Below are 10,973 nucleotides of genomic sequence, written 5' to 3'. Positions count from 1 at the left end.
TATTGTGGCCAGACCGCGATTGCACAGACGGGGGTTGTCCATTCGTACGTTCATCGACGTTACTGGACACCAGCCTTCCAGTCGGACTGACTTGGGTAAACGCGAACGCTTATCTGCACCGATCGACTTCCCGGGGCTCCCGGCATCGTCAAAGACCACGATCACGGCTTTCTACCTGCGCAAATAGCTCGTCACTCAGTTACATTCGGCATGCGACTGTACTTGTGTGATTTTTATTCCTCCGACTCTGTCACAATAATGGATAAGTCGATAAACTATAAGCCTGTGTTTCGATCGGCTTTACTAATCGGTCATTACCCCCCCTTATTGTCAATATCTCATCTCCATTATTGGCAGCATCATAACGAGTCTTCACCAATTTACGATTATTTATTTATTTTTTGTATGATACAGTATATGAAAAATTAACAGTAGCTATTACTAACGTTTGGCATCAAGTATTTTGTCTCGTCTCAGTGATAGATCAGTGTGAAATAAACTTACAAGTCATATTTTGAGGTAATTTATTCTGTTTAAGACTCGTTTTATTCTTTCGAAAAATTTTCTCGGCTAATCTCTGATTGTGTTATCCTTACAAGACAGCGGAAGTCTTTGATTAATTTTGCGACAGATTTTATCTGTAGACATTTAATAATCACGCATATCTGTGGAGTTTAAACGAATTTTCAGAGTGACAAATTGATCGAACAATTGTACAGTTTCTAGAGTGTTTAATTATCTAGGGGTCATTGAAAAACTGAGTAAAATTCGCCGATAACGATGTGTCAGTTTCATCCTTAGCGAAGGTACGACGTCTTGCTGAGATTACATTTGCAATACATTGTGAATTCGACTTGTTGAACCTCCAATATCTGCTCATTGTACGTATGTGTTTATGACGTTCGTTAATTTTGAGATGAAAAAAAAAACGGGTGTCGAACCGCGTCAATGCACGAGTAATGTATCATATTGACTGTAAGAAAAAATGAGAATATCTGCCTCAAGTGGACGGCCTTCAAGTTCGAATAAAAAGAAAATATTTTTGGCATTCTTCTGGAATGTCTATTCATATGCCATAATAAGCCGTTGACACTTCACCTTGCGTTAACAGCCGATACTTTCAAAGGATGATATATTTAGATTTATATAGCAACATGTAATCAGACATATTTTTCACATATTTGGTGATATAATTGTTTCTTACATTCGATATTTCTTAATCACACTCTTATAATAATATTCAATTTTCGACATATAAACTTAATTATACGTTCTGTCGATTGTAAAAATGTGTGAATATCGCCAAGATGTAGGAATTCAGTATGATCAATAAATATATCTATATTTAGTCGTCAAGTATATTATTATGATGACTTAAAAATGTTTACAATTTTATTGATAAAGAATAGTTGCAGCTCACACAGGTGACAGGGATACTGAAAAGTGATAAAAGCGAAAGAATTTTTTTCCCAAAGAAAATTCTTATCGTTTGAGAAAATACCAGATTTACTCGGAGCTGTATATGCGAGAAAAATATGTGTAATAAATGATTAATAATGTTTTCAGAAGCTGCGGATAATTAAGCACGAGAAACATTTTCTTTATCGTTTCCATATTCCGGCATATAAGATATGCTTGCTATACAAGGTTTCGTTGGTTTTTTCTTTACTGTACGCTATTGTAGTAGGTATAGTTAACTTTTCCCTCGTGTTGCAGTGCGGATCTAAACGCAATCAAATTATTCACGATTAGGTATATTTCTTTTTTCTATAAAGTCACGGCTTATTCAGGCTTGAATTTTATGAACGGTAACCTTTAGTGGGACAATTATTGTTGAGAAATATCGTGCTTCTGTAAACATTGCATGTCCACTGACTCACCGACTCTTAAACCACTTATCTTCCATGTAAAGAACAGAAATATTTTTCAAATAACGCGTTTCAAAACAATACTTTATAATCGGTAACACCGTCTTAACAATCTGTGGATCTCACAGGTTCAATAAAAAGTTTTCGCAGCATTCGCGAAATTGTCTCGAATACCTGCAACTTCTGCACCTATAAAAGATATCTTATAGTCTTGGAAGGCAGACCATCGACGTGAAAAAGGTACAGTGAACCAGAGGACTTTGGATATCTGCAATCCTGAAAAATCACATTCCATATTGAAACACCACCATCGAAATAACAGGTAAATGAAATAAAATACTCAGCAACGAGAATTTATTGCGATATGATCGTGAGACATTTCATGACACGCGTCTCACTTTTTTTACCTTATACGCAAGAACCTTACTCGACAAGAGTTTCGAGTTGGAAAACTGGTTCAATTTAATTGTTCATTTCACTTTATCGATACAAAAAATATAAATATATATATGCATATCAATATAATCTATATATGCCGACGTTCTACTTGTAGTTCATTTGGAACTATCAGCTAATTTGAGAAATTAATTTCACTTCTATTTCTTTGTGTAACAGAATCATTGTTGTCATTCGATTTTGGGTAATGACAGGTGATACTTGCGTGACAATAAATATACGTGTATTTCATTTTCGAATCCGAATCTAGGCCGATTACGCCATTACTAGCGATGATCAGTTACCACAATTATCAGTTGATAACCGATCCCTCTTTGTGATACTAAATTTTTTTTTTCAAAAGAGTTGTATAATTGACGGTGAAGTCAATCACCTCGTTAAGTTGAACACTTGTCTTCGCGGAGATGGTTTTGTACTTTCTCTAAGTTGACACTTATTATCGGCATGGAAAATCGCGTCTGGGACTGAAATTTACACTCTATTATTTCGATAATTGTCTTATGAAGGTTCGTCGACCGATACCACCAATAATTCTATGACTCTAAAAATATCTGCATCAGATAGTATTTTAGCTTTGGGCAGCCATAATTTCAATGGAAGTTATTTTTTTTTGTTTTTTAAATTCCCTAGCTGAGAATCTTTTTAATTTCTTTTTTTTTTTAATTCCGATTTTCTTAACGCTGTGCCTGACAAAAAAATGTTTGGGAAGCTATGACTTCCGTAATTTTCATCGGTCAGACTTCGCTCGGAGGTCAATTTCTTCCTCGGTTCTCTCAATATCACTGTCCTGAAGGCGGCGCCAATTGAAATTCTCTATGTAAGCAAATTTCCGTTCGTTTCATCCCCCAACCTTCTAGCGGCAAATTGATAGAAAAATTATCATGTCTGTCGACAGAATTAGTACACATGGAACTCAGTCAGTCAATTGGCTTTCAGTGTCATATAATTCTTGCATGTTACTTGTTATTGCGGATGAGAACTGCGGGATAATCGCCGACTTGACGAGGTCAATCTCTTCCTTGTCTCATATGCTGAGGTGAACAACTCGAGTGACACAGCAACAACTCTTTGCTGTAGATATGAAAATCAATGCGATTCGCGAAACTCTGTCGAAAAGAAAAAAACAGCAATCTATGTTTTGCTGCAAGTTCAAGTTACATTAATGTAGAATTCACTTACACATTGTGTTCGATTTACGATTAAATTTATTTGTTGAACCAATCACAGTTGATGAAACTTTAGCACTTAACAAAATTCCGGTTAAAGGTACAGAAGAATTTACGCTTAAGAGTATGTTACTTTACACATTGACCATCGAGATCCCATTTTATGAGTATAAATGGTATTGGAAATATATAAAAACCAATTGTTTTCTGTTTATTAATAAATGAAACCCTGTTGTGTTCCAAATGAAATAAAAGAATTAATTAATTATTTCATTATATGATTATACTATACATATACTGAGATAAACAATGAAAAACTGTCGAGTGCAAAACGATTATTACTACAATCAAATGCTTAAATAGATTCTGTGTAAGATAACGGCGGGGAAAAGATGTGTTATTCGAATCACAAAATATTAAGAATTCGCTTAGTGTCTCTAACCAATAGTAGGTGACGCTACTCTCTTTGCCAGCGAGGCAGCATCCAGTTTTCAAGGGCGCAGTAGAACCGACACACGATTGTAAAAATTGCGACATCAGAAAAGCCCCCCGTTTTAGATAAGATAAAAGAATCCTCTTTTACAATTTTCACCTCCATCCAATAAAAAAAAAAAATAATAATTTTTATAAATGAAGTGCCTCAGAGCTAGAGTTTTATGTAATAAAAAAATCCCAATAAGAAATATCTTTGGTAAATAAAAAATGAATAAAACAATGATCAGTTCATGAATTGTTCTGACTTTCTATTAATAAAGATCTATCGACTCTTCGGTTCAAGTAGCTTTATTATAGATGAAATGCTAGTCATACATATTATGTGTTCAAACACAAATAGTGAGCAAATTCTTTCTGCAGACCACATATAATGCAAGGCTGGCAGTTCGTTGCGTTTCAATTCCATTCTGAATGAAATTGACTTGAAGATTGTATTACGTATTCTGTATATAATCATCAATGACCATTACTAACCAATTGCAAAATTCAATGAAACTTTTTCTACTTCTAGCATTGTACATAAATCATACAGCATGGTTCGTTCCCTAAGATTTTATAGCGGAATGCTAACTAGATCTGCACAACTCTGTGTGTATATATATATATATATAATATTAAATAATACAATGATTGGATAAATTCATTAATCTAAACCTCAATATTCATGCGTAGTTAAATGCACTTGGGCACACAGATGTGCATCATCATAGTTGATTAAAATTGAACCAATATGGGTTATCGGTTAGCGACTGGTTAATGTTGAAGCCTCGCCAAGACTTTTTGAACATCCTCGAATACCTGATCCGTAGCTTTGTTGGCATCAATCTTATAGACGAGTCCTTGAGCTTCGTAGTGCTTGATTATGGGAATAGTTGAGTTCTGATAAGTCTGAAACCGTTTCTTCAGAGTTTCTTCGTTGTCGTCGCTGCGACCGCTTCCAGATGCCCCTCTGCGAAGACAGCGGTCGACGCAGGCTTGCTGGGAACAATCGAAGAACAGTACGCCAAGAAAGTTGACCTTATCAGACATAGCCTCGTTCCACCCGTCAAGGTTGTCGGTGTTGCGAGGAAATCCATCGATCAGGAAACGGTTGGAGGCTGATTTTTCCATCGCTTGAGCCAGCAGGCTGCAGGTTATCTGGACGGGCACTATCGTCCCATTTACCATGTGACCTTGGATCAACTCGCCGTATTTAGATCCTGGTTTGAGCTGTTCCTCGCGGAGGAGCTCGCCGGCCGAGAGATGAACATAACCGTATTTGTTGACTATGTTCGTACACTGGGTGCCTTTTCCTGCTCCTGGTCCACCCAGGACGAAAATAACTTCGGGCTTCGATACGGTCGACATGACAAACTTACGTAAACTGATTAACAGCCCCGGATGACAGAGCATGGAAAACTTAATTATCAACGATTTCTGATATACACAATTTCCGGAATGATTACCACATGATGTCGACGAGCCTAATCTATCGAATAATACGACAGGTATTGGCGGGCCGCTTCGTTCCATATCGCATCTGTCCTCCACTCCGTCGAGATAGAATCGCGTATTTACCGCTCTTCGTACGAATAACCTTAAATACATGCTTGACATATTCCTCAAATCGGCATTAAGTTTGTCACCTCGGACAAGTGACAGCCGCTGACATACCTTCAAATCATAATTAATTCATAATTCAAGTCCCCCCCGTCGGACGACCGCCGGTTATTGCTTTGGAATATGCTTACTTTGAGCTTCGATATTCGATAACACGATGTTTTCTTCTCATCTACTTCGATACACTCGAAAAATTATGATTCGCCGTATATCCGGGAGAGAGCGTCAAAGTATTCTCAGATCACGACGATCACATTCACGACTCGCAGTGCCGTCAACGGGTAGCCAGAAATTATGGAGAATGTGCCGAGATAACCTTGAAATTATTGTACAAAAATAACTAATTATGTAACTAATAAGGTGCACAGGTTGACGTTTCGTTGCATTTCAATCGTACGATACAGATAGGTAAATCATTTCTTAATAACGTTATTTTGCTCATATCGTCGACGTTACAATCGTTTGGAGGTTATGTCATTCAATAATAGACCACTTGAGTTTATATACCGGAATTAGAGTTTGGACAAAATGGATTTTGAGTAAATAAATGATTACTTAAGGCTGTTTACGTTACAGATCCGGATTTGAAATGCTAGTACCTGGAAGGTGTTTTGTACCTAGTCTAACTCACCTTTTGAGATGCTCTGTCCGATCTAGTCACAAGAATTGGTTCAAATTACACTCCGTTAGTTACTGTCCTTGCCAACAGATACACACATCATACTTTTTGAACATTAAAAAAGAGTATAAAAAGTTGTACAAAGAAAATGTTGGTCAGATAGGAGTAAGACCTGTACAAAATATAACCGACTGTTTAAATCCTAGTGATAATGATATCTCACAACAGAAAAGAAGGGTGAGCTTAGCTTCTACGCTGGTGAATAAATCTCCTGTTTCGATACAGCCCTACTTAAGGCTTATGAGAATTGACAAACCAATAGGTAATTAATTTTTTATATAAACATTCATATTTATTTAGCAAATATTTATGGCATTTTTCTTCATACTATGAGTATTAATCTAATCACAAAATTATCCATGAAACAGGATCTTGGTTACTATTCTGGCCTTGTGGATGGAGCATAGCGCTGGCTGCACCACCTGGTATGATTCCGGATCCACAAATGCTGGCATTATTTGGACTTGGAGCATTTATCATGCGTGGAGCAGGCTGTACAATAAATGACATGTGGGATAGAGATATAGACAAAAGAGTAAGTTTGAATTAAATTAGGACTTCCCTCGAATTACATAAGAAATTATTAAACGAAGAGAGTTAGAACGACCATACCTAACAGTGCTATTCGCATCTAATCAATTGTCTTTACTTTCAGGTCGCCAGAACAAAAGACAGGCCCTTGGTTAGCGGAGAAGTAACTCAGTTGGAAGCACTAGTTTTTCTCTCTGGTCAGCTCGGTTTGGGTCTTTCAGTTCTTTTGCAACTGAATTGGTATAGCATTCTTCTCGGTGCCAGTTCATTGGGTATGTCCCATTACACCTCACAGTTGATTCATTCTTTCTGCATTGTTTTTCATTTATTCTTTTTATTAGTTTCAGTTCTAAAACTTTGTACTTGATTTTCAAACTACGTTACAGGTCTTGTTGTAATTTACCCGTTAATGAAAAGAATAACTCATTGGCCTCAACTTATTTTGGGCATGACCTTTAACTGGGGAGCATTATTGGGATGGTCTGCTGTACAAGGTAGCTGCGACTGGTCAGTTTGTCTACCCCTTTACGTAGCAGGTGTTTGTTGGACAATTTTATATGACACAATTTATGCACATCAGGTATGTTGAGTGATTACATATAATTCACAGATAATTCGTTTAAGTGGACAAAAAATTTATAGAAACGCTAGTAGCTTATCTTTCATACCAATTTCAAATGCACAAATGTTATTACGTATCAGTGTAATTTTTTCTTTTTAATCAGGACAAAGTTGACGACATTTTACTGGGAATAAAGTCAACAGCATTGAAGTTTGGAGATAATACAAAGGTCTGGCTATCTTGCTTTGGAACATCTATGATCAGCAGCTTACTCACATCTGGAATTATGGTTGACCAAACGTGGCCATATTATGTAGCTGTTGGAGTCATCGGTAGCCATCTTGCCAATCAGGTAAAATTAATCACGATATTTTTTTTTTTATGATCAGTCAGTGAATTCCCTCTAACCATAATTTCATGCGATACAAAGTATATTAACAGTAATCATTCATTATTGAAAATGCTAATAGTTACCGAACGGAAATTGTTTATGGATTCAATGTTTGTATTTTCAGATCTACACCTTAAACATCGACAACCCTACAGACTGTGCAAACAAGTTTGTATCCAATCACAGAGTCGGACTTATACTATTCACTGGTATAGTATTAGGTAATTTATTGAGAAGTAAAAAGAAAGAAACAGAAAAGAGTCAAAACAAAACTCAATATGCGATAAAAGAAAGTATATAATGTCAGAATGTAATCTCTATCAGTCTCAGTCTAACTCTCTGATCAACGGTTAATTTATACTATGTGCCATTGTAGTTTATAAAATGGTATTCCAAAACAGAGTAAGGCTTGCATGAGATAAGTGACTAGTTTTATTTCAACTTAGCCATGTATTTCGAAATCATATACTATTCAGTGGGAGGATTTATTGTCACATTATTCTTTGCATTGTTGCAGAGTATTTTTTCTGGCTAACATAATCTGTGATTCTGTTGCACGTACGAATGTAAATAGTGAATCCAAAGATGATAACTTAGGGTAGACATAACGTTATATATGATACAATGTAAAACAAAAAGCAAAACAATACACATGGAAATATTCCGATCTATTTATTATAGAACAATTGGTTTATAGTATGGAGTGTATGAATGTGTGGATTTTATGATTGGAAACAGATAATAAAGGAAATCGACTCTTGCCTACCATTATACGACACGATAAATCATATAAATAGAAAATTATAAACCACAATTTTCCTAACAAGTAATGCTCAAGTACCAACAATCTGTCCAAGTCTACAGTGTCACTTATTAATCGCTGAACACTGACCCTTCAGTAGAGGTAAAATGACTCTACCGTCAAACATGTTCAACAATGAATAAAGGAGCTTATTTGTGTATTCACAATTCACAAGATAGCAAACACAGCTAAACAAACAATGTTAATAACAGGAACTGAATTTTGTCAAGACATTTTTTTAGACCAGTAAGTCATTGAACTCAATAAATGTAACAGCTACGCATGAATTTTGCAAAAATTTCTAATGCATTCATATATATTTATATTAATTTGTTATCTGAAATTTGAGTTTTGAGAATTACCTAACGCTGTGCGGTTTGAAGGAAAGGAAATAGATTTATGTACAAGGAGTTTTATTTTTTCATCACGTAACTGTTTGTCTTATGGCTATCCTGGCATTGTAACTTTCTTGAGTTAGTAACTCTGTCGTTAATGTTTCAAATCGATTAATATTGGGTAAAGCAATTGCAAGATACCCTCCTTTGTGCGGCGGCTCAAACAAAAGCTCTGGTTTTTTTAGTAGGGCGTCGTTGACCTCCATTAATTTTCCAGTCATGTTACATTTGACAGAATACTTTCCACCATCCTCACACTCTATTGAGCAGATGGTAGAAGATGGTTGCAGAGGTTGTGCACCATGTTTACTTTTACCTGACACCTTATTCGACGCCCGATCCAACTTTTCAGTTACTTTAAAATTGATACACTTGATCTTCTTTTGCATTTTAATAATATCATGACTTGATGCTAAACTAATCAAACAAATGCGATTACTGTGAACCCATATACAGGTATCGTCACCTGCTGATTCTTCATTCACATGATAATATGGGGTCAAATAACGCTCTGTAACATTGGGAAATGCAGTTGTCGGCTTAAAACTCTTCAAAATATGCAACTCTTTTCTATTCTCTGTCGTTTTTGAATCTTCAATAGGAATCAATCGTTTTTCCTCGGTTTCTCTCACTATATGTTCTAATGGTTGACCGTTGTTCACTTCGAATACCTTTCGCCTTTTAACTTCAGGTTCCAGGCTAGGTGTGGGATGTTCCTGATTCATTATATTTCGTCTTCTTGTTCGCGTATCCTTGCTTGAATCCTGGCGTGCAATTCTTCAGATCGTTTTAAATTTTCAGCCTGCTTGATGCGCCTCTGTAAGAAAGATCATAGGCTTACAGATTTTATTTTTAATAAAACCGGTTACAAATCGAAGGAATACATTAGCGTTTTACCTGAGATTTCAAGCATTTCCTCAAAGCGTTGTTAAGATTTGTGCAGTAGCCAAAAAATTTGCCGACCGGGTGCTGCGGTGATAAACAGACGTATAGGTTATGTTTCGTTTCTAAATTGATATGGTTCTAACAATACCTCAGCTTGACATTCTTGATACTCAGCGAATATATCATTACACGCAGCATTGTGAGGGGCTAATTCACGCGGCATCGTAATAATCCGTTCGCGAATTAAATCTATTACGCAATTATCTCAATGGGAATCTAACCTCACTCTTCGTTGTGCTTCGAATTTCGGAAATATTTATGCATCAGGAGCGAGAAACCTGGCCAAACCAAACGAGGTATCGACAACAGAGGGCGGGCGTTCGCTGTCAATTTTGAATGGTCCGAAGAAGTAGTAGGCAAGTCGGTCAAGGTACGAAAGGGGAAAACACGGACAAATATCACTTGAATGACGAGAAGTGGAGAAATAAACTCATTAATTGCATTGTATTTCATACTTTGTATGTATTAATTTAACGCGATTCAACTGAAATATAATGAGCTTCTTTCGAGTACTGCAAAAAAGCAATTCTGTATAGAGCCAAATGTGGAACTCAAGGCACCTCTTGTCGCCATACATTGCACCAATTGACGTACTTGACTATGAGATTGATCTCCTCTTGCAATGTGTTAGAAAGAGACAACAGACGAATCGTTCGATAACGTCTATATATGCAGATGTTTGGAAGATTTTATGTAATGTAGGATTAGAATTAATTGAATTCCACGTTGAAGTAATTTTGCAAGACGAAATGATTGCGCGCATCGATATATACTGCAGGCAATGGATCGGGGGATTCAGCCGATTAACGTGATACTCTGATTTCTCATTTTTCTGCTAGCGGTCTTTTCGTCGTGGTTTCTGTGCTGTTTATCGTACGCTCCTTTTGCTGTGATTTCTATGTTGCTGAGTGTCCAATTAGTCGAAAAAGGGTCATACGGATCAAATCTGAAACGGAAAATTCTCTACTCCAAAAATCGCGAAAAAAGTAACGCTAACCCCTTTGGATTTTTGGCGAAAATTTCGACGACTTTGAAAAGTGCTGCAATTAATTCTGTAGGGCACTATTCCGACGTAATTTTGCGA

At 36.5% G+C, this 10,973-nt stretch overlaps 3 protein-coding genes across 6 annotated transcripts; 1 reads left to right on the top strand and 2 right to left on the bottom strand.

Annotated features, from left to right (window-relative positions):
* Window positions 1-4,259: 4,259 nt before the first annotated feature.
* On the bottom strand, window positions 4,260-5,695 carry LOC124412179 (UMP-CMP kinase). The gene has a single exon (XM_046891854.1). The coding sequence runs from the start codon at window positions 5,579-5,581 to the stop codon at window positions 4,739-4,741; it is 843 nt and encodes a 280-aa protein (XP_046747810.1). The 5' UTR covers window positions 5,582-5,695; the 3' UTR covers window positions 4,260-4,738.
* A 142-nt stretch (window positions 5,696-5,837) lies between these two features.
* LOC124412178 (4-hydroxybenzoate polyprenyltransferase, mitochondrial) lies at window positions 5,838-8,379 on the top strand. Of its 3 annotated transcripts, none has more exons than XM_046891853.1 (8): window positions 5,838-5,992; window positions 6,161-6,328; window positions 6,410-6,525; window positions 6,632-6,798; window positions 6,919-7,066; window positions 7,181-7,374; window positions 7,520-7,708; window positions 7,872-8,379. In XM_046891853.1, exons 2-8 carry the CDS (start codon window positions 6,174-6,176, stop codon window positions 8,046-8,048), a joined length of 1,146 nt encoding a protein of 381 aa, XP_046747809.1. In that variant the 5' UTR covers window positions 5,838-5,992; window positions 6,161-6,173; the 3' UTR covers window positions 8,049-8,379. The 3 variants fall into 3 exon arrangements, with proteins under 3 accessions (XP_046747809.1, XP_046747808.1, XP_046747807.1); XM_046891852.1 differs by having other exon boundaries at window positions 6,161-6,340; XM_046891851.1 differs by having other exon boundaries at window positions 6,161-6,525.
* Window positions 8,380-8,887: 508 nt separating this feature from the next.
* On the bottom strand, window positions 8,888-10,211 carry LOC124412180 (protein Abitram). 2 transcript variants are annotated; one of them, XM_046891856.1, is made up of 3 exons: window positions 10,111-10,211; window positions 9,842-9,913; window positions 8,888-9,761 (listed from the first exon to the last, which is right to left on the bottom strand). In XM_046891856.1, the coding sequence occupies exon 3, from the start codon at window positions 9,667-9,669 to the stop codon at window positions 8,974-8,976; it is 696 nt and encodes a 231-aa protein (XP_046747812.1). In that variant the 5' UTR covers window positions 9,670-9,761; window positions 9,842-9,913; window positions 10,111-10,211; the 3' UTR covers window positions 8,888-8,973. The 2 variants fall into 2 exon arrangements, with proteins under 2 accessions (XP_046747812.1, XP_046747811.1); XM_046891855.1 differs by having other exon boundaries at window positions 9,978-10,185.
* Between the last annotated feature and the right edge of the window lie 762 nt (window positions 10,212-10,973).

This window comes from Diprion similis, chromosome 11 (genome assembly GCF_021155765.1).
Source record: "Diprion similis isolate iyDipSimi1 chromosome 11, iyDipSimi1.1, whole genome shotgun sequence".
In the NCBI taxonomy this organism is placed as follows: Eukaryota; Metazoa; Arthropoda; class Insecta; order Hymenoptera; family Diprionidae; genus Diprion; species Diprion similis.
The sequence above is the reverse complement of the archived record's forward strand: the minus strand, read 5'-3'. Positions and strand labels throughout refer to the sequence as shown.